This window comes from Aulostomus chinensis, chromosome 23 (assembly GCF_037954235.1).
Source record: "Aulostomus chinensis isolate RoL2024-O1b breed Wild chromosome 23, RoL_Achi_v1.0, whole genome shotgun sequence".
NCBI classification, from domain to species: Eukaryota; Metazoa; Chordata; class Actinopteri; order Syngnathiformes; family Aulostomidae; genus Aulostomus; species Aulostomus chinensis.
This window is the reverse complement of record NC_141342.1, coordinates 7,724,981-7,737,084: the sequence shown is the minus strand read 5'-3', so window position 1 is coordinate 7,737,084 and position 12,104 is coordinate 7,724,981. Positions and strand designations below refer to the sequence as shown.

The 12,104-nt window shown below is 43.0% G+C and overlaps 1 protein-coding gene across 1 annotated transcript; it reads right to left on the bottom strand.

Moving 5' to 3' along the window:
• Positions 1-1,196: 1,196 nt before the first annotated feature.
• aco2 (aconitase 2, mitochondrial) lies at positions 1,197-11,935 on the bottom strand. Its single transcript, XM_086194847.1, has 17 exons — positions 11,869-11,935; positions 9,989-10,131; positions 8,215-8,473; positions 8,034-8,126; positions 7,791-7,949; positions 7,540-7,690; positions 7,333-7,437; positions 7,027-7,118; positions 6,619-6,724; positions 5,441-5,598; positions 5,284-5,357; positions 5,093-5,204; positions 4,729-5,007; positions 4,449-4,640; positions 4,080-4,212; positions 3,516-3,637; positions 1,197-3,434 (listed from the first exon to the last, which is right to left on the bottom strand). Exons 1-17 carry the CDS (start codon positions 11,902-11,904, stop codon positions 3,300-3,302), a joined length of 2,349 nt encoding a protein of 782 aa, XP_086050973.1. The 5' UTR covers positions 11,905-11,935; the 3' UTR covers positions 1,197-3,299.
• Positions 11,936-12,104: the final 169 nt, after the last annotated feature.

Sequence of the window (12,104 nt, the reverse complement as noted above, 5' to 3'; positions counted from 1 at the left end):
TCTGACAGACAACTCTTTTGATCGTTCTTTTACCTCCTAAGAGCCAAGGACCACTTGTGGACGGTTTCAGAAGGACCTGAAATTAGCAGGTACGATTATTTCAAAGTATACAGTGAGCAACATGCTTAGCAGCCATGGCCTGTATGAATGCTCACCGTGCAAAACTCCATTGCTAAAGAAAAAACATGTTTAAGCTTGTTTTAAAGTTTGCTGCACAACATTTAGACAAGCTTGTGAAATACTGGGAGGATATAGTCTGGTCAGACGAGACCAAAATTGAACTCTTTGGCTGCCATGATACACACCATGTTTGGAGGTCAAATGGCACTGGACGTCACCCCAAAATCATCCTTACACAAAGTGAAGTTTGGAGGTGCTTCTTGTAACTGAAGGGAGGATGAATGGAAAAATGTACTGAGACATTCTTGATAAAAAATCTACTGCCGTCTACCAGGAGGATGAGGATGAAAGAAGGGTAACCAAAGAAACTCTCATGGCATCCAGGGCAGGTAGTTAACATAAAATGTAAATTAATTAGCAAATTATCACAGTCAAAGAAGGGGGAAATGCACCAAGAAATGTGTACAGCCAGTAAAAATAGTACTGTAATGAACAGTCCAGTGCAGTTCAGTGTCTGTCAAATGTTGCGCAGCAAGAACCAAAAACAAGTTCTCTTCTCTGAAAGGCCCTCCAGTGATGGCCACAAAGAAATCTGCTCAAATTGAGTCTTTGGACTCTTTTTTTTTTTTTTCTTTTTTTTCCTGCTTCCCTCACTGGCATCCCATGAACAAGGACAGGTTGTGCAACAGTTGCCTGAATGTCATCAATCATGATTGTTCCTGGTCTTCCTCCGCCTCTTCCTCATCCACCACCTCTCAAACAAACTCTTCCTCCTCTGCCGCTCTGTGTGTTTCTGTCCATTGTAGACTGAGCCACATGCCACCTGTGTCTGTGCCGCCTGACCACATCTTTAGACATGTGTGAAATGTAGAGTTGTCAAGTGTGAAAGATGACAGCTGTGGAATGTTTAAGGTTTAGCACATTAAGAGCAGAGGGGTTTTTCAAATTGTGAGTGAGTGCCCGCGCTGTGTTTAAGTTCAGCCAAAAGTGTTCGATTAGGAAAAATGAGTTTAGGCCACTAGGAATTTCATTCTGAGAACAGGTTTAGTTTTTTTTTAGCGATCAGGAAGAATGTAATGTCATAAAGCTGTATAATAGGAACTGCTGTTAAATGAGTTCTATCAGTTCAATGTAAACTTGTCTGAAGTATTTTGTTCATCACTAAATTTGTTGAAGGACCCACCCCACAATAAACGCACTGCCTTTATTTACACTCTTAAACTTCTATCAATCATACTCGGTGATCCACATCTGTGATAACATCACCACTGTGTGGAGAATAACATCTGCTTTTGTGCTACAGGCTACAATCAGACAGGCGATGTGACTTTTTACCTCTAGGCAACAGAGATCGCCATCATCCACCAAGGACTGACAGAAAAAAGCTCATTATGTGAAGATCCTGCATGGTTGCAAACATCCAAACTGGCCGTTACCTCTACTCGATCTTTGATGTCCAGAGAAGTTCAAACTAGAATTACAGCTCTAGTATGGTTGACTTCCTGTATTACTTGTCCCAGACGAGGAAATGATCAATTTTCCTGCTGATGAATCACATCAGACCCTCTGTAACAGTGTCTTCTTGTTCCTGAGACATTTCAGAAGGACCAGCTTTGCCAGGCTTTTTCCCTACAGCACAGATTAGATAATGGGAAACAAGCACTGTGCTATCAAGAGATGACGACATTCCTACAGTTGGACTGCTGACCATTACATCAGCAACGTGTAGGAAAAGGCAGCTGAAATAACTTTCAGAATCGTCTCTTAATTCAGGATATCTGAACGTTGCCGTTTCCATCTTGAATCCTTTTTTTCATTCACAACTTCCAGTTTGCAGAGATCCACCAGAGCTGTCATTCAAAACAGACTACAAGCACTCACACTGGTGATTTCTAGAGAGACGATAAAACACCTGACATTTGAAGGTCACTATTCTCCCATAATCTTGCAACATAATCCCCAGATTAGCTGTTTTGGTATTCATCCGGACCAATTTGATACAAATCCAACATGATAGAGAAAAAAAAAAAAAAGACAGCAACATCGAAAAAACAGATTTTAGCTGCATTACTGGAAGTGATAGATGAGCTCAGTGGATATTTTATTTTACAACTCATTGGCATTTCTGCAACACAGAAGACAATCTGGGTGAAAAATAACCATGTAAATGTATATAGAACTGGACACTTTACACACAGTGGTTTAGAGGAGAACGGGTGTATTTCACTTTAACTTCACCTCGTCTCGATGAAAACTATTTACTTTGTTCCTGCCGTTTCAGTGTGGAATAAAAGTATTAATTCATTAAGTCTGCAGAGGATCAAAACTACTAAATTGAAACTTACAGTGTTTTAGATCTTGTCCACTGTCACTCAAATAACCATGTGTGCTGCCAAATTCTTTTTCTTCAATCTATTTGTTGGACAAAAGCAATAAGTCCCTTGTTGTTAGGCTATAGAGAGCATTCAACAAATATGGGATGGATAGAGAATAGAAGTTCAAGATCAGCCTGGGTATGAAGGGGAACATGAAGGCAAGAATATAAAAAATATATAAACAGTGGGAAAAACTGTTTGACCTTGTTGAGGCAGGAAAAAAAGGTGGGTACTGGATTTGTAGACAACACTCAAGCAGGAGCTCCTTCATTAGATTGGAAATAGTTCTCAGCGATAATGAAGTTGGCTTCATTTGGGTGAATCCACATGCTCCGTTTCCCTCGTGTTGACAAAATAACCACAACGCTTAAACAATCCTTGTTGTCATCAAGATACGAGATCAGGAGGGCGAGCATCTCTGCCTTGTAGACACACAGCGACACGGAGGCTGACCCCACTGAACTGGTGAAAACACCCATCAGCCCAACGACTTGTGTACAGTTGTTACCACGGGTCAAAACTTAGATGCGCCAACATGTGTGTGGGTCCTCTGTCTTTACACAACAAACTGACCTCCAACTATTTGCCCTTAAAACAGCAGTATATTGAGGGAAATGCTATCTGCTGGGGTGAGTGAAGGTTTGTAGGTACATCTGACCACAGACCAGTTACTAATATTATCAGTATTACTTTAACTTATAGGAGGTATATGACATTACTTCAGTCAAAACTGTATGTTAATGCAAATCACAAAACAGTCATTGACATTCTTCACTCCCCAAGCAAAAAATAGTTTTTGCTTCCTCAGTGTTGCAGCGCCTTCATCCTGTTGAGAGCAGAGCCTGCCTGGAACCACTCAATCTGCGTTTCATTGAAGCTGTGGATGAGCTGGAAGGTGTCTTCACTCCCGTTGCTATGCCTCACAACGGCCGTCAGAGGCTGACAACAGTGAGACCTCATTACAGATCAGTTGGATTAGCAAAAGCAGAAAAGTTTGCAACATAATGTTTCCATTCTCACCTTTCCTGGAGCAAAGGTTTTGAGGCCTTTGATGGAGATCTTGTCATCAGGTCGGATTTTATCATAGTCTGATGGTTGGCTGAAGGTCAGAGGCAGTAGACCCTGCTTTTTTAAGTTTGTTTCTATGGGAAGAAGATACGATGTGAAAAACAATCTCCCAATATTAATGCGGAAGATTCTACAGACTCTTTTGCATAAATTAAAGCTTCATTCACCCACACAGCCATACCTAGAAGTGTTCTAACATTTTCCCAGGAAATGGTCATGTGTGAATGTGTCCTTTTTCTTGGAAATCTGAGCTGGCAATATCCCACCCCGAGATCTAGTAAATTTACAGGGAATATGCTGGGAAGGCTGTGTTATGAATGAGAACAGGAAGATTTCAGGACCTACAACCGCCCTCCACAGGACACCCTGCCCCAAGTTTCTGAAATGGGCCAGCAAGTGTGAATAATGGCGCCGCGTAACTAGTATCTTGGTATTCCACATCACTGATAAATGGTACTGGCTTCTTGTGATATTAATCTTAGGAGAGTCACCGTCTATCTGTTCACATGCATATACCGTGGATTCTGGCAAAGCTCTTCACAATGATGGCTCTGCCACCCAGATGCCTAGGCTCCAGTGCTGCATGCTCTCTGCTGGAGCCCTCACCATAGTTGTCATCTCCAACCACCACCCAAGACACACCACTGGCCTGCATGCGACAAAATGAAAAAAGTACAATTCATGCTTTTATTCTCTAAATAAACGTCCTTTGTTCACGTTGTCACATCAATGTAACATCTATTTCGCTTTTCCACATTTTACTTCTTTTCACCATCATTGTTCACCAGACAAAACACTGGAAAAGTAGTCTTTTAAAAGCATAATCAGATATAAAGCAGACTACAACTGCCCAATGTCCCAGTGTTTGACCTCTGCAGCCCTTACCTTGTAGTGGCGGGCCACATCAGGCACTCCTCCATACTCTCCTGTCAAGTGGTTCTTCACCTTGTTAACGGTGTCATTCTCAATATTGACTGCACCAATCAGCATGTTGTTGGAAATGTTATCCAGGTGGCCACGAAACTTCAGCCAAGGTCCAGCAGCACTGATGTGGTCTGTAGTGCATTTGCCCTTCACCTGAAGAAGAGGATGTGTTACAAAAGATACAAGTTTTCACCCCAGTGGCAACAGCATCTCAAGAGAAATGTCATTTATAAGAACTGACTTTGATGAGAACTCGCATGTCCTCCAGATCACCTCCACTCCACTTGTCAAAGGGCTCCAGAAGTTGCAGTCGGCTGCTTTCAGGGCTGACATCCACCTTCAGGCTGGAGCCGTCAGCAGGTGGGTGCTGATAGGTATCCTGGCCTGGGTCAAAGTCCCTGGCTGGGAGTTCATCTCCATTAGGAGGTTCAAGCTTGAATTTCTCCCCGTTGGGTGTAGTAAGGTAATCTTCCTCAGGGTTAAAGTTCAGTGTTCCCGCGATGGCCAGAGCGGTGACAATCTAAGGACGATAACATAGAGCTTCACGTTACGCTCTTACGTGTACTGTCAAACCAACAGTGTGGATGAGCCGAGAGTGTGTTTACCTCTGGGGAGGTAACAAAGGCATGTGTTGCAGGGTTGGCGTCATTCCTGGCAGTGAAGTTTCTGTTGAAGGAGGTGACGATTGTGTTCTTCTCTCCTTTTTTCACATCACGCCTGAATACAAACACAAAATGTATGAGCGCCGAAGGACTGAACTGTTTGGTTTGACTCTGTTTATTGTGACTACAACTACCTGTCCCACTGTCCGATGCAGGGCCCACACGCATTGGCCAAGACTACACCTCCAACATCACCAAGAATCTTTGACTAGAAAAAGACAGACACATTGCAGCTTTCAGCCAGAGCTCAATCATCAGTGTGGTGAGATTCAAATGCCTGCCATCACTCACATAACCGTCTCTTTCGATAGTGGCACGAATCTGCTCTGAGCCAGGAGTGACAGTGAACTGAGCTTTGCACTTCAGGCCTTTATCAAGAGCCTGCTTTGCAACAGAGGCGGCACGGCCCATGTCCTCATAGCTTGAGTTGGTGCAGCTGCCAATCAGACCTACACAGCCAGACAGTTACAGTAAGCGACACAATGGAACTGTGCTGCTGCTCATTCTTGTCTACCAGTCACTTCTTACAAGGGCAATATGATTAATTCAAACTCTTACAATTAAAATTGAAGGACAACTATCTTAAACACTTTCTCAATCATTTTCTGACTACCTCAGTACTGCATATATACTGAACTATACAAGAACCAAGTCAACCAAATGAACACTAAAGCCTGGTTTATGCTTCTGTGTCGCGGCAATGGCGTAGCGACAGCGTAGACCCTACGCCGTCATTGAGCATTCGCAGTTCTGCGTCGAGGGAATGCGTTGCTCTGCAATTCACCGCCAAGCCACTAGGGGAGTGTGGCTGTGTCTTTGTATGGTTTCGTGGGGCTCTTGTCAGATTCCTTGGTGGTCATACTTGCGGACCTCCTTGATAACCCTTTCTTCGGCTTGGTCCATTTTTGCGTGTAGCTCTCCCCACAGAAACTTTAAAAATGGCAGTGTTGTTGTGCTGAACCGGAAATGACGTTCTGAGCGGACCAATCACAGTCCTTGACGTTCACGTCGCGACGCGTCGGCACAATGCGTAGTCAGGATTTTTTGGAGGTGCACGTCAGTCTATGGCGTAGGGGTCTGCATCAATGGCGTAGGTACGACTTTGACGCGACACAGAAGCACAAACCAGGCTTAACAATCAAGAACAGGTAAGGTCAAATGTTGGGTTTTGCCACATTTTCGCTTTAATGCCCAGCCCCAGCTGTATATTTCATATATTGTATATTTCATTTGGGCTGAAATATTTGGGAAAAAACTATATAAATTGTGATTAATTTGACTGATGATGGTATAATACGTACTTTGAATCGCTGGGATATCTCTACAGTATTACAACACTTCATTTTGGCACACATTCTGCCTTAAGCAAAGAAATTGTGATTAATTGTTCAGACCTATCTAATTTACAATAATACTGCTTAATCATACTTCCATCAGTGTGTGATTAATTGCCCAGTCCTCCTCCTTACCAACTTTAACCTCCAGCGGCCAGCCATTCTGCTTTGCCACAGCGCCAACATCAGACACTGGGTGAGCCAGGTCAGGGGTGAAGGGTCCGTTGATGTGGGGCTTAAGCTGGAAGAGATACCATGGTCAAGAAATCAGGATCACTTACACACAAATCCAGAGTCATTTATTTTTTTAAGTCTCATTTGCTTTACTTTTCCAACAACAGATTGTTAATTGCTCCATGTAGCTTTACCACTGTTTTACTCAAAACAGACAAAGAGTATTTATTAACTGTGGGGCCTCCAATACACTAAAGCCCCCGATGGTTCAAATTTAAACCTTTATTTCATGTCTCTTCCCTCCCTGTATTTCCCGTAGCTCTCAAATTTGAACTATCCAATCAAACATTGATCTTAAAAATGACAAACCTCGTCCAGGTTGAGCTCAATGTCTTCGTCATATATGCAGCCTTCATCGGGTACCAGAAGCTCTGAGTACTCATCAGCAAAGGCAGCAATCTCTGAAAGGAAGAAACAAGAGGATGCAGACGAATGTTGAGGCACCTAATATTCCCCAAACCCATCTAAAATGAAAACAGGCAAAATTAAATTAAATAATTACAGTTGACTAATGGACAATATTCTGTCTTCCGGAGAATTGGGCTACTGCAAGTCTGTTCACTGTACTGTGATGAAATCATGCATTGACATGTATATCATGATGCCTTAACATACGTCCACGTCCAGTCTTCTCCAGGTAGGTCCTCATACGATGGTTGTAGGGGAACACTGAGGTTGTAGCGCCAATCTCTGCTCCCATGTTGCAAATGGTTGCCATTCCTGCACACACAATAAATACAACACTTCAGTGACAAAACCTTCTTAAGTACAAAACAGGTGACAAGCCAAGTAAAAACAAAGATCAAGCTTTTTTGAGCCAACCAGTGCAGGAAATGGAGTCAACTCCAGGGCCGTGGTACTCCACAATAGCACCGGTGCCACCCTTGACTGTCAGGATGCCAGCCACCTTCAAGATGACGTCCTTTGGAGACGTCCAGCCAGAGAGCGTGCCTGTCAGTCTCACCCCTATCACCTTTGAAGAATCAACCATAGTTGAGACATGCAGTGATTGAAATAAAACTATATCAGAGTGAGAGAGAGGGAAAAATTTAGGAAAATTTGGGTATCCTGACCTTCGGACACTTGAGCTCCCAGGGGATCCCTGCCATGACATCTACAGCATCAGCCCCGCCCACTCCAATGCAGATGGCACCAAGCCCACCACCGTTAGGAGTGTGGGAATCTGTGCCTATCAGCATCACACCTGGGTAGGCATAGTTCTCTAAGATGATCTGTCCAGATTAAAGATCTTAAGTTAGCAAGCTAAAGTTACAGCTGAATGAACTGCCTCCATTTCATACTTTGAGTAATCACACCTGATGGATGATTCCGGAGCCTGGTCTCCAGAAGCCAACTCCATATTTTGCACCAGCACTCGACAGGAAGTTGTAGACCTCATGGTTGACTTCCTGGAAGGAGGTTTGTGACTCCAATGCTTTTTTTTAACAAGTCATTAAATTACTTTTGCAAGATTCACTTCTTTGAACAAAGCCTCACCTTAGCTCGGGCCAGATCCTTAACCCCTCCAGTCTGGGCCTCAATCAGGTGGTCACAATGAATAGTAGAGGGCACCGCCACTTTTGGCAGGCCACTGCTGATAAACTGGAGCATCGCCATCTGTGCCGTGGCATCCTGCATGGCCACGCGGTCGGGACGCAGCCGCAGGTAGGTGCGACCGCGATCGATCTCCTGATTGTGTGGGTCATCGAGATGGCCGTAAACTATCTTCTCTGACAGTGTGAGAGGCCGGTTGAGTCTAAGCAGAAAACATGAGTGATGGCCTGAATTGATTTTAGGATGTTGTAATGTCACGACATGTTAAGACAAGGGCAGTGGTCAGAGGTTCAGGACTAGAGCTTAACAGTGCTGCTGTTATTTTGCTGCCCAACTAATGAGTGAACAGACAACATTTGCATTTAGTGTAAGCCGATTTTGGCTGTGTGTACCAAGTTGGTTTACACTACATAGTGCAAGCTCTATGGTGTGACAGATTTACCTCCAGCCACCAACCAATCTTCCCAATTAAAGTTACATAAAAAGTTAATCTTATTTTTCCATCCATCCTTCCATTTTCTGCCTCTTATTCTGTTGAGGGTCGTAGGGGGCTGGAGCCTATCCCAGCTGCCTTCGGGCAAGAGGCGGGGTTCACCCTGGACAGGTCTCCAGTCCATCACAGGACCAACACATAGAGACAGACAACCATTCACACTCACAGTCACACCTACGGTCAATTTAGAGTATCGATCAGCCTCGTCCCCTCTTGATGTCTTTGGACTGTGGGAGGAAGCTGGAGTACCAGAGAGAACCCACGCAGGCACAGGGAGAACATGGAGACTCACACAGAGCCACCAAGCTTGAGCGGAGGCATGCATCCGGAACCCTCTTACTGTGAGGCAACAGCGTTAACTACTGCGCCACCGTGCCGCCCCAATCCAAACATCATTACTGCATTGATCAATACTGTATTTTGCTTCACGGTCAGACAAAAAAGTAGCAAAATAAAGGCTTTAAAAATGTAGCATGGTCTCTTTCATGTTTTGGAAAATTCTGGAAAGATGACAAAAATATCAATATCGACAAAGATTTAATGAAACAAAATGTGAGGGGTTGCAGATACGATATTTATAAGTTTGATGTATATTTTGATATTGACGAAGTGAGAAAATTATGTCTCCATAAATGCAGTTTGAGCCAAAGAATGAAACAGATAAAATAAAGACATAATTCCACCCCCCCACCCCCCTTTTTTTTGAAGCAGTGAGTAACCCCATGCGATTTAAATGAAATTAAAAAAAAAAAACTCTGTTAAAGCTGACAAAACATTTTTGGTCAGCACATGATCTAAGTGAGCCACGTCTCCCTCCTATGTGCTCATATTTTCTCTAAATGACTATTGTGTCTGGAGGATTCACAATAATAATACTAATTTCACAAATCCATCAACAAAAGTCATCAGAAGAAGAGGAATTCTATCAGTCGAATTCATCTACAAAGAGTGTCGTGAGGTGGCGTCAAAGTGTGAACATGATAGTCGCTTGTTTACAATGGCGTGGGGATTTGTTTGTATTTCTACCTCCCACCCCACCCCCATTTCTCAAACAAAAGCAACAATTACACAACGAGCAACAGTAATTCCGGCGTGATTAGTCGGCCAGACTGTGTCAAGGAAAAGGTTGGAAAAAAATTGGGGTTAAGGGCAAAGACTTCCCTGAGTGTTGACAGAAGTAGACAAGATGTGAGAAAATGCAAACACGTGCAGGGGCACACTGACCTTTTTCTCACAATTTCAATGTTCGATCGGAGCTTCTCATAGTTGATGTAGGAGGTGGGCTCAAACCGGCTCATCGACACATTGGCCTTGGATCTGTAAGCAGCGGATACATGCAAGCGCCGTGCACCATGGCCCAGAGCCAGCTGGACACCAGAGCAAAAACATACATACAGTGTCAATTCATAAGTACATAGTAACCATAATCAGAGTACAGGCTACAGCCAGAGACTTGTTGAGAATGACTGCCACATACAGCATTTAGTTGGACAGCTTAGATAGCCTTCATCCAATATGATACCTATATGTTTGTATCTGTATCTATTTTTTTGGACAAAAGTATCTTAGAAATTAAGAGACTGAATAAGTATTGTGGCAAGAATCAATGGAACACTGAGCTCTGGGAGGGGGAAGTTAAGTTTAAGTCTGTGACACTGCACTGTTGGGCCACGTGACAAGTGTCAGATGTCTGACAGTATCAGGGGCAAATGAAGGCAGATGAGGATAAGTGCAAATAAACTTTCAACCTTTGGTGAGCAGGCTCTGATCCTTTAATACAATGTGGAACCCCCTACCTTCCACACCCCAACAGCTGAACTCCTCACTGCCCCTGCCTTGGCCCAAACCAGAGGAGCCTCCCACCTTATCTCCCAGACTGACCCCACACGTGAGCATTCACTGAACAATCAACCTGCTTTAAAAACTTCTCTTTCCACATGTATTGGCTTTGTACACCTTTGAACTGTTTATCCTGCATTTTCTGTTTTGCGGAGTGTTAAACGTTGCCCCATGGCCCACATAGGAACTGACAAAAAAAGATCTTTAATTTATCTGCTGAAAAATGTCCATAGACTGCACAGATATTCTTCAGCAAAGTCAAAAAAAAACCTCCTTTTGTTGAACCTGACGAGTAAATGCCATGACTGTGTCCAATATGGTGTTAGTTTCATATGAACTAACAACTGGGGTGTCCTTCAGTAAGTGAACGCCTGAACCTAGAACTACTTAGCAGCTGACTTTTGCTGTCAAGGAGCAAAGAGCAAAAAATCAAGTCCAAAAGAGAGTTCACACATTAACTATTTAAGTTATGTTTCAGAAATCAGTCTGTGGAAAATGCATACCTTTTATTTTATTTCATCAAAACTGTAGAATGTTGTTTGAGTCATGATTCAAAATACAAAATCTCTTTCATAAGGAACCTTTAGTGGCGCACTACGTTTTTTTTTCACACAAAATAAAAGCTAAAATGCTCCCAATGAACTTCTAATAAATGAGGTGCAATGTGATCTTCAAAACAACAGTTGTAAATATCAATAAGGTTGTCTATAATTCCACAGGCTAAAATACCATGACGGCATTTGAACATATTCATTCAACACACAAGAATGGCTAATTTCTCGTGAAAGCACTTTGGAAAAAAAAAAAAAAAAAAGGATAAAATGAACTTAATCGCTTTTCTGTTCTGGTCCATAATTCTTGGTGTGATTTTCTGCTTGCCTGTGTGCCTTCTGGGCACTCTAACCTTGTGCTTAACCTTGCAATAAAACAAGCTCAGCCCCACAAATTAAACGAGCCCACGCATGTCCACTACAGGAGTGAAAATACTAGAAATAACTTGTTTCAGACGGTAGAACGAGTCGTGTTTAATGATTAATTCCTCACAAATTTGTTGTTGCTAGCGAGGTGCGTTCATTGGCGTCGGGGCACGGTGACCTGTCCAGCCTGTGGGTGACTGTATACCTTCTTTTTTCTCTGCAGCAACCCTTCCGACAGCTTCAGTTACCACACATTCAGATTTGACTGCCTTTAAACAATGTAACGCCACAAATGACACCATTTACTTCACTTCAGATGTGATAAAATGGATGAAATTCGTCTACTACCTGAAGCCGGGCGACAGTGAGACTGTAAGTTGCCATTTTGTTCACTGACAAAGATGTGACGACCAATGGTGACGCCACAGGGTTGGAGGACGCTGCGCCGCTGGTCCTCCAAGAACAAATGATTCTAATAACTTAAATTTAATTTAGATTGATCGAAAAAGAAAAGTACAGCACATTAGTTCGCAGGTTGAATATTAGGTAACTTTAAAATTCAATAAAGTGTTTCATAACGTCAC

What these genes read in the sequence shown, in the direction of transcription:
- aco2 (XM_086194847.1), bottom strand. Translation starts at nt 11,904, where the DNA reads ATGGCAACTTACAGTCTCACTGTCGCCCGGCTTCAG. An exon ending in TTGAGCTCAACCTGGACGAG is followed by an intron (nt 6,725 to 7,026) that starts GTTTGTCATTTT and finishes TATCTCTTCCAG; the next exon opens with CTTAAGCCCCACATCAACGG. An exon ending in CTATCGAAAGAGACGGTTAT is followed by an intron (nt 5,358 to 5,440) that starts GTGAGTGATGGC and finishes GTCTTTTTCTAG; the next exon opens with TCAAAGATTCTTGGTGATGT.